The sequence below is a fragment of the Strix aluco genome, chromosome 4, assembly GCF_031877795.1.
Source record: "Strix aluco isolate bStrAlu1 chromosome 4, bStrAlu1.hap1, whole genome shotgun sequence".
In the NCBI taxonomy this organism is placed as follows: Eukaryota; Metazoa; Chordata; class Aves; order Strigiformes; family Strigidae; genus Strix; species Strix aluco.
Genome location: NC_133934.1, coordinates 12,501,201 through 12,515,382, shown reverse-complemented (window position 1 = coordinate 12,515,382; position 14,182 = coordinate 12,501,201). Strand labels below are relative to the sequence as shown.

The 14,182-nt window shown below is 37.7% G+C and overlaps 1 protein-coding gene across 5 annotated transcripts in view; it reads right to left on the bottom strand.

Annotated features, from left to right (window-relative positions):
* AFAP1 (actin filament associated protein 1) overlaps positions 1-14,182 on the bottom strand; it is a 125,455-nt gene that overhangs the window by 65,596 nt on the left and 45,677 nt on the right. For all 5 annotated transcript variants that reach the window (XM_074822041.1, XM_074822043.1, XM_074822044.1 and 2 more), the window contains exons 2-3: positions 5,391-5,519; positions 111-208 (exon numbers count right to left, since the gene is read on the bottom strand). In XM_074822041.1, the coding sequence (XP_074678142.1) occupies positions 111-208; positions 5,391-5,517 (225 nt within the window). In that variant the 5' untranslated portion in view covers positions 5,518-5,519. The remainder of the gene's footprint in view (positions 1-110; positions 209-5,390; positions 5,520-14,182) is intronic.

Sequence of the window (14,182 nt, the reverse complement as noted above, 5' to 3'; positions counted from 1 at the left end):
AATTGTTTCCCTGGACCTGCAGGCTCCTTCCCCTTGTAACCAATTCTGTTAGTGCTTATCACAAATATATTCTCTCTTATATATAGTTATATATTTAAATTAACACTCACCAGCCACTGCTGAGGTATTTCTGGCAGAGGCATTTGAGGAGGTGCCGGCAAACTGTTGGCGACTTCTTGTTTCTGTACATGTTCTTTTATTTCAAAACCTGTGGAAGAGCAACAGACATCACTTAACATTTCCGTGGATGTAAATGGGACATTTTTTTTCCACATGTGGACACCATGTCTGACTGTCACACACCGAGATCTGGCACACAGCTCTGTTCACAGCCCACCTCCCAGGCGCGGTTACTGAGGCAGGACTAGAAGAATGCTGGGAATTCAGGAATTTAATCAAGCAGAACAAACACATACTTACTCTATATGATAATGACATATATGCTATTTGGATCAACAAACACCAGACATAGAAAAAATTTTCAGGAAATCATTCTGAACTGCCTATCCATCTGGAACTGAAAGACTTAACTAACATTCAAATATGTTGCCAGGCGTCTACCATACAGATAAAACCATTTATGGGGGGAAAAATACCACACTTGTGGTATTTCCTAAGGGCACCATACTGTGAATAAAACACGGTCAGCCTGTGGGCAGTATATGGCTGTCTGCCTTTTACCAGTGGAGACGAGCAACTGTTGCTCCCATGGCACATTTTGGATGGGCAAGGCCATCATGCAGAAATAAGGCCAAAACAACCCTTCATGCCACAAGAGTGAGGTAGAGGGCAGAAGAGACCCTGCCTGCCTCCCTTCCTGGCAGCGATGGTGACAGCTATTTGGCCAAGCCCACAGCACCCATGTTCCCTGCAGTCCCTGCTGCCACCACCTCTGATCATGGAGCCGTGGTGTGAGTCTGCCCAAGTCCTGGGAGATGCAGGATGCTGTGACACCCCAATCTGGAGCACGCTGCTGCTGGGGGGACATTGCCCTAAGCAACTCACTGTTAACAGAACCACATACCAAGCATGTTTTCCCACCATTTCCTTCTTTCTCTCATTTTTTTAAAATAATCCCATAGTTTGCCAGGTGAATTTGAAAAGGGAAAAGAATCTGAATGTAGAAGCTGCTTTGAGGGTCCTTTGTATCACTATTGCATCTCCCTCCCAGGGGAAAAGAGGAGCGACCCACTCGTTCTGAGTTTTTGGCACAATAATTTAAATCACAGTTGCACTCACTTCATAGGAACATGAAATAGTTTATTTTTCTAAATATCAAAAGGGAGATCAGGGTGCATCTCCGCAACGTTCTGGCAAAAATTCAGTCAATGGATGGTACCCTGCTTACCCACAGACTGAATTTAGCTCCCAGTGTTTAGTTTTTAAAATATATATTTACATAGTCAAATGGGTATCTTTTGGTCAAGATCATGTAATTCTCAAAAATGTAATCAATGATGAAATGTTTCTTGTCATAATACCCCAGTCCCACTGGCTGTGAAGTCATGGATTGAAAAACAACACTGATAAAATAAACTAGCTCCAAGGGCCACAGATTCTTCTTTCTTCATACAAATCAAGAGGGGGATTAGTCTTGGGAAACATTCCAATTTTTCTTTTCAGTATAACTTTCACTTGTTCCTCCTTATGAAGGATGAATCCATATTATGACTGCCATCCATATCTGTCTCCCATGCTTTCCATAACAACCAGAAGTCAGATATGAAGGGGTTTTTACTGCAAAAAAGAAGTATTCCAAGTGAATTCTAATGACACTGTAAAACTAGTTTTTCCCCAGTTTTAAACTATGTGTGTTTCAGCAAGACCCTGCTCTAACATTTATTTTCTTCTACCAAATCACACAGCAAACTGAGCACTATAGGTTTACTGCATCAGGTCCCTTTAAGGAAAACAGGCAATGTTGACAGTCATATTAAATGACTAAATCCAGCAACAGTTCTTACTCCAAAATAAACTGTGTCTTTGTTTTCTAGAAGAAAGTCTGAGTTTCAGAAGGAAATGCCAAGTGTTTTCTTCAGACCTACAATCCACTGGGCATGCCAAGGCTCAGGAAGAAAAATAAAGTTTATAGTTTTGCCAGCTATTCAGAGTAATCACTGGTTTGGATGTGGGGCAGGTCAAGGACAGGCAGCTACGACCTGAAGAACACATCTGCTTGGCCCAGTACTCTCTGCTTGATAGTTATTATAAATGAAGAAAACAGTGTGCATTTGGGAGATGGAGTAAAAGAAGGCAAAAGTCTTCTAAAGAATTCCCCAAGTAAGAACTTACAGAGTTTAAAGTGTTTTACTAAAAGCTAACCAGCCCATTATAATTTCCACACCTTACAAAGAAAAATATAATTGTCCATTTCCAGATGTTATAAAGAACCCAGCCAGTTCCCAGTTGCCCAGATCCTTCATTGCCATTCCACATTGATCTTAAATGGTTTGCTCCAGCAACTGAAATATCCTGTTGGATTCACACAGTTGATTTTTGCAAATGCATATAGAGTCTGAACTCAGCATAGTCCTCAGGCCTCTTAAACTGTGCCAGCAACCCAAGAGCTCTTGTGGAGTTATGTGGGTGGAGTAAAACAACATTTTGAAAAACAGACTCCAAATGACAGTTCAGCTTAGTTACAAAGTACTGTGGGTTTATGCATCTTTTATTACTTTTAATTTTAATGAAGAGATGAATAGTTTCAAAGGGATGGGAGTACTGATAAAAAAACCAGCAGGGTCAGTTCCAGTAAAGAACATGACTCCCCAGGTAGTTTCACACACACTTGAAGCCAGCATGGGATGGCAGTACTCCCAAGGATGCAGATCCTCTCCTTCCCTGCCTTGTTCCTGTCCCTGCACCAACCTCTCCTTTGTGCCAGCGTAAGCATGTGTGTGGCCTCAGGTTGAACCAGACCAAGGAAGTGACACTGGTTAAGACCAAACCAGCAAAAAAAATCAAATAATGCTTGTGCTAGCAGAAAGGAGGATGCAGTACATGATGAGCAAGAATGAGTAGCCTGGGGAGAGAAACAGGATGCTTTTTTAGAGGCCATGCTGGCTTAAACTCTATTTAAACTGCAGTTCCATAAACTAGAGTTTATAGACATATAAAGCATAGTCCTATGACCTCTTGCTTAACTGAACTATGGGATTTCCTTGAATTAATTCTTGTTTGAACTAGAGCATATCTTTTAGCAAAATATTCCATCTTGATAAAATGCCAGCCATGGCATGCAGACCGTATGAAGTTCTTCCATTAGTTCATAGCTTCAGTGCTCACAACATGTGCTTTATTTCCACTTTGAAACAAACATTCAGCCATTGCACTTACTGTTATAAGTCTTAAGAGCTCGTTTTTAGTCATTCCTTCTCTACATCAAGATTAATTATGATACCTCATTTTGGGTAATTTGAAGGCATATTTCTGCATCCTTTAATCACTTTTATGACTTTCCTTTGAAATGTCTAAATTTTATCTCCTTGAATATAGGTGCTAGAAGTGGGTAAAATGTTCCAGTAACAACTGCACTGAGCTAAGCTCTACCACTTAATATGTGGATCTTGTATGGATCTTGCTAATGGATGGATCCTGTAATAGGATGTAATGGATCTTGTTATAGATCCTGTAACAGGCTTTAAAACCTAAATGGTGAGTGCTGAAAAGCAGAAAGCTATGGTCCTTGGGTTTTTTAATCCTTGGCCACATCTAGAGTCATAAATTAAACACACCTAGGAAGGTGCTCTGGTACAGAGAAATTGGTATCCATACGGTTAAAATCTCTCACTTCTCAAAACCAAGGTGAGCTGTCTGTTGGGAACAGATCCTTGCCTGTGCTAACTCCCAAATCATGCTTAGAAACTGATGGAGGAGATGAGTCAGCTCAGCTCAAACCCATCCCAAGGACCACTCCATTAATTTAACAGCATAAATAATTGAGTTCTAGGGTCCAGAAACATACCCAGCACTGTTTAATCTACTAGTAGAGCTGTAGCTTTTGTGTCCTGAAACATCATCTACAATCCAAAAGGAAAGGATATGACAACCCTTCCCTGTGTTTGCAAAGTTGGCAACAGAATATCATCTGACTTCTTGAGGAAGTCAAATGTTTGTCTTAATAAATCTAGTTGAAAAGATTACAAGAAGAACATACAGTGTCAGATCAGTATTGTTGAGGTTATTTTGAACTCCTGTAAAATACAGCTGTTTCTGAACATATCAAATTGCAGGTTCTCACCTACAGAGTTTGGTTTTGGGGAGTTTGGTGTATTTTGATCAACTTTTGGAGCACGAAGCCTCCTTCCACAATATGTGAAATTGGTACCTGCCTCCTTCTCTCAGTGGTGAAGTAAAAATAGTGATAGGTCTTTAAGAATGTCAAAATGGAAAGGAAGACAATCACTATTTTCAAGCTGATCCCCTTGGACTTGAATCCTGTGGCAAAAATGATTACTGAAGAGGAGAAACACTGCATCAAACAAGACCATATTTTTTTAGCACTGGAAAAGAAACAAATCATGAAAAATGCATCTGCTCACAATGTGGCATTTTTCTTCAACACACTCTGGTAATTTTTCAAAAAATCTAAACACTGAGGGTTTACACTGACAGTATTTCTGTCACATGTAGGAGAGACAGAGGTCTCATAGCCCAGATGCCACTTCATACAGAAAGGTGCTGTAAGGAAATAAGAGTACTGTTAGTGAAAAATGTGAGGAATATTGTTTGTATAAGCTCTGTGGAAAGGTTGATGTACACAGTGAATCATTTATATTGTATTTCAGTGCCATAATCCAGACAGAGACAAAAGCAATTGCACTATCAAAATGGTTTTAGATAGGAAGAAAAGGGGAAAGTGAATGTAACACTAATTGCAAAATGCAAACCAAACATGCTGACAGCCATTTCTCAACTCTGGCTTGGCACTCCTGTATCAGCCATGCACCAGAGACCACCTCAATATCAAGCCTTTTAATGGATTTGGGTCATTTGACTGAGATGCAGCATGCAGCACCCACGCATCTATAAAATGGTGCTGTGGCCAGCACTGCCTGACGCAGTATTACTTCTTCATCAAAACTCATAAATAGCATTGCTGCCACAAATAAAATAAAATAACCACTCTATCAGCAGAAGTGAAAACATTCTATCTAGCACGTAATTTTGTGGTTGGATTCACCCGTGTGCACCCAAGATACTTCCAGTATGCCTTTTGCTCTATTTTACTGCAGAACATGAAGGAAAGCATTCAGGAAAGTTACACTTCGGCTTCACCCTCTCTGTCCTGCTTCAATTTAGGGCTTGTCTTTAGCTCTTAAAGCTATTTCACTGAGCACAGACTTATTCTATGCATTCTGCAAGCAAGAAAACCCACCCCTGACACTGACCTTTTGATGACTGTATCCTCAGGAGAATGTTAGTTATTACTGCCTTCTTCTCCCTGACAGTGGAAGTTAGATATTCATGGTCCAGAAGTTCAAGAAACAGGCGCAGCTCAACTATTAACTCTTCCATGGCTGAAAGACAAAAAAAGAAAATTACTTTTTCTAAAAAGTCCCAGTAAAAAAAAGACAAATTCTCATTTATTCACATTCATAGCTATTTTCTAGCATTCCTTAAAAATGTATGGTCCTCCCTGCTGGAAACAGACTATTCATTAGTAAAACCAACAGAATAGTCCATTAGTGAGCACTACTGACATTTGTAGAGGTTATCTCAAACTTGATGCAGAAAAGACAGTTCTTTTCACATACCACATCATCAAGCCAGCACTAGACAAAAGTAAGTGCAGAAGTTGTGGCCATCTGCTTTTCTACCATTGCCACTCTGGTTCTCTCCCTTTAACAAACAATTTCTAACTGCAGAACAAATTTAAAGTTTGACAAAGCTTCTAGACACATCAATATTTTCATAAATCTTTGGGGACAGTCTCTCTTTCCTCATCTTATTTCTGCTGTTTGCTGTGATAAAAAAGAGTGGGTATTCCTTTTTTACAGTGATTTGTCTTAAAATTTCTTATTGTCTTATAATTTCTTATTACTCCTCAGATTCCTGATGATGCACTTCATATTTCATCCTATTTCTATTATTCCAGATCACATGGCTTTCCAATTTGTTCTAGAAAAAAATACATTCCTTCTCTGTATTCCTAATGCTTCTCCATTATTTTATCAACAAACTTTATAAGCACATTTCTATGTTTTTCCTTTCAAATTACCTCTAAAGTCTTGCATTGTCTTAATACCTGCAGTAGCTCAGACCATATATATAAACATATTTGTTACAGCCTAATCATATGATACCTATTCAGCAGGTGTGTGAGAAGCCCATGGTACTGAACCTCATTTTCATGCTTCAGTTCTCTCATAATTCTGAGATTCTCTGGTCCCTTTGCTTAAGTGGACTCGCTATTTTTAGTTTTGGTTTCATCTTGGATGGAATAGTTCCCATTTCCATACTTTCTGTATCTGATGTCATTATCCTCATTAAAAGATGAGGAGAAACATCCATTTCATTTCAGTGCCACACCTAGGATTAACTGCAGTCCTATCCTCATTCCAAAATGCCTTTACTTAAATTTTTCTCTACTTAATCACATTTGTTTTTATAATCTTTTCAAGGCCTAACAGGGTGACCGCTGCTAAGCCTCTTCAGACCTCTAAAAAGTACATTTTTTGCTGCTTACTTCCTTACCAGCTCTTCCCTACCGCTAAAACCTTTTCTGATACAGTTGTTTACCCAACCGAACCTGCAATCCTTTTTTCCATTTCTGAGAACGTGTCCAGATGTTTAAACAATCCTTGGTCAAGATGCACTTGTTTTATCCTACACTTGAAAATAGCACTGTGCAGGGAAACCTGCAGATGCCAGCTACACCCCTACTAGAGGCTGTTGGCCCCCTTCTTGTCTCCAGTGGATGCAGATTTTCCCACTTACTTGCAGATTGTACCTGCAAGCACGCTCAGGCTGCTCTGGCAAACCGGACATACTCACAGCAGGCACAGAAGACGTGCCAGTTCACAATACCAAGGAACGATAGTGTCTTAACAAAGAAATCCCTGAAGAAGTACACTTGGGCAAATATTTTCTGAAAGACACCATTAATTTGCACATACACATCAATCCTGCCCAAGTTTTTTCTTGGTGAATATGTTCTTCTATTCAACTGAGCAGTAGCACTGCCATTATATAAACTGTCCAAATTTTCAGGAAATATGTTTCTCAAAGTTTTTTACAATATATAGACAGGAAGAGGGTATCCAAAATGACAGCAAAACTGTCTACATCACTTCACAATGTAGCTCATGAAAAACATCCCTTGGCTACAGATAATTTTTTTTTGCCATCACACTTGTAGCTAAGCTGTCTAGAACTCTGTCAGAAATCCAAAATATTTCACAATAATGCTATTCAGTGGTGTTCAGATTATGGAACAACAACAACAACATATATATCTACAGCATACAGCTTTCTGAAGCAAAAAGGTATAGGTTCAGATTTACAAAGCAGTAAGTGATCACAAGACTCAAGGAGGAAAAACGAAAGAGGACCTATGACCTAAAAAACCAGTAATACCCAAATAATCAGCTCTTAGAGTTTTGCTATATGATACACTTTAGAAATAAGATGTATATGCCATTAAGTGTATAGTGGTCTCCTGTTTTTAAGTATGCTTTGAATGTTAGATGTATTACTATTGTTGTTATGAGATTTATTTTAATTATGGAATATATGAATCTTCTAATATTTACTTATTTATTATAATACATGGATTTCAAATGCCATCATTACCACAGAATCTAGGCAGTCATTGTGAAATCTAATCAGTATACCGTACAAGAAATGTATATTTTTCAAGTAATTCTACAGCCATATAAATTATTGTCAGTAATTGTATATATTATGAGGCAAAGAGACAGGGAAGCAAGAGAAGAGGACACAGGAAACTGCTGCTGGAGAGACTCCTGGGAGCTGGTATCAGCCCAAACCTCTCCTGAGGCCTCATCCCATAAATGTGTGGCCTTCCTGGTGACCACAGTCCACTGACCTACAATTACCAAGCCACCTAAGTTACTGGAATCATTTTCACTGTCCCAGCAGAGGATTTAAAAAAAAAAGCCTTGGTCAAGACTGATAGAGGATGACAAGATGAAACTGATACCAGTGAGACAATGCTTAGAAAATCTCAAAACTGCTGCCGTAGTAACGCATTCACCATAACCGCATTTACATTTGGCCTGGTGTCCAGCACTGTGGTTCCAATATCTAATAGTGCATCATAAAGGAATAAAGAGTGTGAGAAGACTTGCTCTTCCTGCCTTTGTAAGCTTACAGATATGTGACACTGACCTCAAGCTAGCCATCATAAATGACAGTTTAAAATTTTAGTATGACAACAGAATAAAATTATTAGCAGCTGTTGTAAAATGCTAGGCATGAACATTTAAACATCACTTCTCTTATTTTTCTACCAGAATTAAATTGGGGGTGTTATTTTCTTTTGTGGGAGTTAATAGTATCATAAACATCAAAGTGTGAAGGAAGGAAATTCTGAACTTCACTTTATATGTATGTAATGATGTCAAACATCTCGAAAGAAAAGAAACACTGCTCCCAGCTAGTAAGAAACACTCATTCCACATATATTAAAAGTGCACTTTTTTAATACTTTTGCTGCTTAAGCAGAGAACAGAAATAGTGCATGGAGTGAATTTCAAGTACTTAAAATAAGGAGCTGAAAACTCTTTTTCTGAAGATGACAACAAAAAAACTTGTATGTACACAGGAAAAAACCAAGTTTGCCTGTTGTCAATCCTTGGCTTATTCTCTGAATTAAAGAATCTTCTTTTCTCCTTCCTAGAAATGTAATGATGTGCTCACAAAAATTAATGGAACTAAATAATAGAAAATCCACATAATGCATATTTTCAGTAAGCAATCATTACTTCTGAAATGGAGACTAAAAATGAGAGGGTGATGCAAGTCCCAAAGAAAAACATACTCCTTCAGTGAGAGATTACCCTTGGAAATCTGACATCACCACAAAATAAGAATAATAATCAGAAGGCTCTCAAAAAGGGGCCAATTTATTTGACAGTTTTGGCTGTATTCTCATTGCCAAAAGAATTACATGTAAGTGGCAGGTGGTGAAAGGCAGGGTGGAGCCCAGGGATGATAATCACAACAGTAAGCAGATTTCAGCTTGACTGAGGAGCAAAATCACATTCCATATTAAATGATGAGAAGTCCATTCTATGCTCAATAGGAATTATAGGCCCCTAATGGGCTGCTGCAATTGCCATGCACAAATAAAAAAACAATGATACATCCAGAAGGGTTTCCAAGAGTGGCTCTCAAGAGTTTTAAAGTTTTTCAAATGACAGCACATAAAAACTATATACACAAGCCAGCAATGGAATACACCAAGGTAAAAATAATCAGAGGAAGGCAATTACATCACACTGCAGTTTTTGTTCCAAACAAGAACTAAAACCAACTGGGATTGAAAGAGCATGATGATGCAGTTATTCCAAATCTACATTTATGGGCACTAGCCTATAACCATTTTTTAAAGAATATAAAGTTTTCACTTCCAATTGATTAAAAAAAATCATAGGAGCAATGCTATATCACACACATGATTTCAAGGTTGCTTAACCCAGAAGAAAAGACAAGGATGAGCTCATTAAAAGAATGGTCAGTCTGTTTTTTAGTCACTCACAGCTGTTACAGTATATCTTAACCGTACCATGACCCAAATGACACAAAAGTGTTTTCCAGTTGACTAATATATGCTGAAGAACTTTTAAAGAAAAATAAATACAAATCCAGGAAGGAGAACAAGAAGTATTTTTATTAACTATTGTCTTGTTCATACAACACAAACCCCACACAAAGTAAATGCACTTCCATGCTTGCATGTCTATTATAAATGCATGTATACAAATATGTCAGTATACAAATCTATCACAGAAATATCAATTAAAATTGAGCTTCAAATTTTCAGAAGATCCTCTCGATCAGTTCCTTGCACATTGCTGAGTCAAATTTCTCTGGGCTTAAATTTTCTGTTCTCTGTTTAGTTTGTCATTTACAGATGTTAAAGGCCAGAACAGACCATGTCAATGAGATCCCCTAGAAGAAATCACCTCATCTGACTTTCTGTACAATACAGGCCAGAGACTTTCATTTATCTACTCCTGTTAGTAGAGAGACTGGTATTTACCTAAAGCACATCTTCCAGGAAAGCCAAAAATCTATGTCCCATTTAACTTCCCGAAGCAAATTTGACTGGATTTATGGATAATATTGACTCTAATCTTCAAGCTATAGATGAAAATCAGGTGTTGAGAATAGGGGTGCTACAATCCGAATACAACCCAATACAAGCACACACATGCACGTGCGCACACACGTGCACACACACACACACAAGCACTATATTTGGTAACCACTGAGAGGTTTTCAAAGTGGATGTCTCTGCCTTAACCTTGCTTTTATGGTTGTTTTATGCAAGGCTATATTAAATGAAATACATACCTAATTCTATAATAGTATTTATTCTCTGAAAAATATTCATGCTGCAATTTTGTACTACTTAAAGAAGATGTTCTTTAAGTCATACACCTCATGGGCCAATTTCAATGCATCTATGTTTTCACTTCTCAAAAATCTAAGCTTTCATGTTCTGTTAGCAGTATAAAACATCGGGACTTCAGAAAAAAGTTAAAGCTGGTGATGGCTGGCTGGCTGAATGATTAAAAATTATTCTGCTTCAAAATCTGATTAAAGCCTACTAAGATCCAATGTGTAAAAACTTCTGGAAACACAGACTCTCCCACCCTGCCAAAAAAGCCTCATTGGCATTTGGGTACACAAGCAACAGTGGAGAAACCAGATAAATGATCTCGTTTTGAATCAAAACCAGAGTGTGAACTGCATGTTTATACTCATTTCTATTGAAATAGTGTCATCATCCTTAGTTTTCGATGTCGTCATTTGAATATTTCATTAAAAAGCTCATAACTGAATATTGCTGGGGAAACCATGTCTGTATTTTGTAAGGATATAAATATCAGAGACACTATGAAGAATATAGAGCCATAGGGAGACAAAAATCTTTATGAAAAAAAAACCACAAAATCACTTTGACTTGCTTCCACTCAATCCTATAATGCAGTTACAAAAATCCAGTCATTAATGAAAAAGTTCCTTTCATGACTACATTATCATTATTCAGGAAAAGAATTCACACAGAAATACAGAAAATCTGGAAGCAGGCAGTGATAGCACATTTAGCACAAGGAAAAATTTTTACTTTTTTCAATATGCTACCAGAAACTAGATGACCTATTTGAAAACTGTATCAAAATCCTATCCATCAAGAAATGAAAAGGCATGCTGTTTGAAGAACACAGAGTGAAAAGACTTTTCACTAGGAGAGTTTTCTCTTGGTTGCACTGGTCCTTCTTTGTTGCCCAAACAATAATACAAGGTGTAGGCTAAAAATATGCTCCAGAAAGTAGAGATTATAATCTCGGGGTTACATGGCCTTACAGGAAGGAATGGTAAAAGTGTATGAAAAAGGACTGAACCTTAATAGTGGATGAAGTCCTAAAGATGAAGAATTAGCATGGAGCAAGTAACACACATACAATTATTGTCATCAGAGTGTTTTAACATAAAAATAATGATATTTAAGCCTCTCTAAAAACTCATAACAACGATCTTTTGTTTAAAATCTGGAACTCCCCAGACTGTCACAAACTCTCTTTCCAGACAGCTTGGGGCAAGAGAGGCAAAACACAGCTACTAAAAACTCCTCCTGTCTCATGCATATTTATGATCAACTTCAATGAGTGTCAAGGGATCATTTCAGCCACAACCCACATGTATTCCTCTTTTTCTTTCTTCCCTCTGCTTCAGTTTTCAAGGAATTGGCTTTTAAAAAAACAGCTTTCCAAAAAAGCTATCAGAGCTCCAACTGCTGCTATTGCAATACTTCGGTGATAAAACAAGAGGTGGGAGAGCATTAAGGAATGTTTGGACAAGAAACAAGCAGCCAAAAATCCTACTCAATCAGCTAGAGTCATGCAATGAGTGACAGCAATGCAAGAGTGTAAGCCATTAGCATAAGGTATCTGGATAAAGAGTTTATTTTTTGAAGTCCAAACCAGTGTTTGAGCATTGCCACAGACTTTGGAGAGGAATGCCTCCCTTCAAGCAAGTTCACAGACTCAGAGAAAAAAAGAAGAAAGAAAAAATAAAAAATAAAAAAGAAAGAAAAAGAGGAAAAGATAAAAAAAGAAAAAAAATAATCATGTAGAAGAAATAAAGAGAAAAAGAAAAAAGAAAGAAGAAAAGAAAAAGAAAAAAGAAAAAATAGTATTACATTTTTATTTAAGTACTAATTATCTACAGTGAACTCATGTTAGCCAAAAAAATAATTAAATGCTGATAACTAACTACAGAAACTCACAGTGGACTTCATCAAGTTGCTGAAGGCTTTCTCTAAAAGTATATTTTCCACATGACGTTTCTTTGTTCCCAAAACAAATGTAACATACCTTGTAAGGCAAATGAACATGGATTTCACTCCAACTGCATGCCCAGTAGGCTGGGCAAGAGTCTCACCCTCCCATCTCTGTGCTCACTGTGGACATTCAGGCTGAGTTTTCTTTTCAGACTCCCATTACCTACTAGGGCAGAAAATGGAAATTTCTTGCATTTAACCATTTCCAAATGTATCAGCTGACATCATCTCGTCAGGACAAGACATTCCAGGTCTTGCTCGCTGGCTCCTGCATTAGCTCAACTCCTCCATTACTCCAAACCACAAAAGATAAGCAGCCACTACAGAATTAATAAATGGGCTCTGATTCCACAAAAGAAAAGCGGTTCTCTCATGATGCAAAAAGGTAACAGAAAATCTGTGGTAGGGGGTGAAAGTCTGCCCCAGACTCCAAGTCCCAGGAGGAGATGGGGCTCAGTTAAGGCTGAGACACACAGAAGCAGATTACCTGTGGTAGTAAAAAGAAAGAGAAGTGTTGCAGTGCACCTTGTGAGTTCTTCACTCAGGCCCTCAGCTGCACACAGATCCTTTTTTAGGTCAGGATTTCTTTCAAAGTTAAGAATAATTACATATCTAGCAGAAATGTGAGACAGTAAATTAATTAAGTTAATGGAATGGAGAAACAGAATAGCAAAACACTGACAAAGAAATACAAATATGGCAATGGAAGGAACTGCATGTTATAATTTGGCATTTTTTTGTATTCATCAACACAAATTTTATTATACATTTCAAATACCAAACTTAAAAAATTGTTCAAGAAGTCCTGAGTCTGATCATGTCAGCCATACGTGCAGTACAATCCAAGAACAGTTTGCACTCTGTGAATCTGGTGCTCTAGTCTTCCAATTTGCAGTTAATTTAAAGCCAGAAATGAGATAATACTGTGTTTTATAAGAACAGATCCAGAAGTCCTCACGTTTGTGTATGAAGATGGAAAAAAAACAATTGGTTTTGTATCCTACAACACTTCTTTATACCACAGTTCTCACTGCTGGGTCCATTATGCAATGAGTAACTTCTACCATGCATTGGTTACTGTCTGATGCTCTTCCCAAGGAGAGAAGCATGTTCTGCTTTTTCTGTCAGGCTTTTGAAAACTTCTTTAAATAAATGTTTTTAAATAAAAACTTCTTTAAATAAATGTACACATTGATACAGATTTATGTTAAGAAAGTAAGACTAAAGAAACATACTTTACACTGACAGAGTAGAATAGCGAGAGCTGAAATCTCTCGTCATGTAGAAAATACATCACTTCCCACCTTACAACAGTTCCCTGAGAAACTTCTGTCTCCTTTAGTGTCACCCCTTATTCTTATTTTGAAGAATTTCATTATGTGAGAAGTAGATCATAGTCAATAGGAAAAAAAAAAAAAAAGCACCCCATAGGTGAAGAACTATTAACATAAAAATGGAATTTAAAAGAAAAAAAAATCTGTAGAGAATATTCCACAAACTTTCAACAAATCCTTCATAGCAAAAAATGCTTGAACCCTGTGAATATCATGGAGATATATACCACTTATTTAGTATCTTCTGCGCTCTGTTCCTTATCCAGGGGTGGCTCTGGGCCTTAGGGACTTCACAGTCTTTTATGTGCTCCAT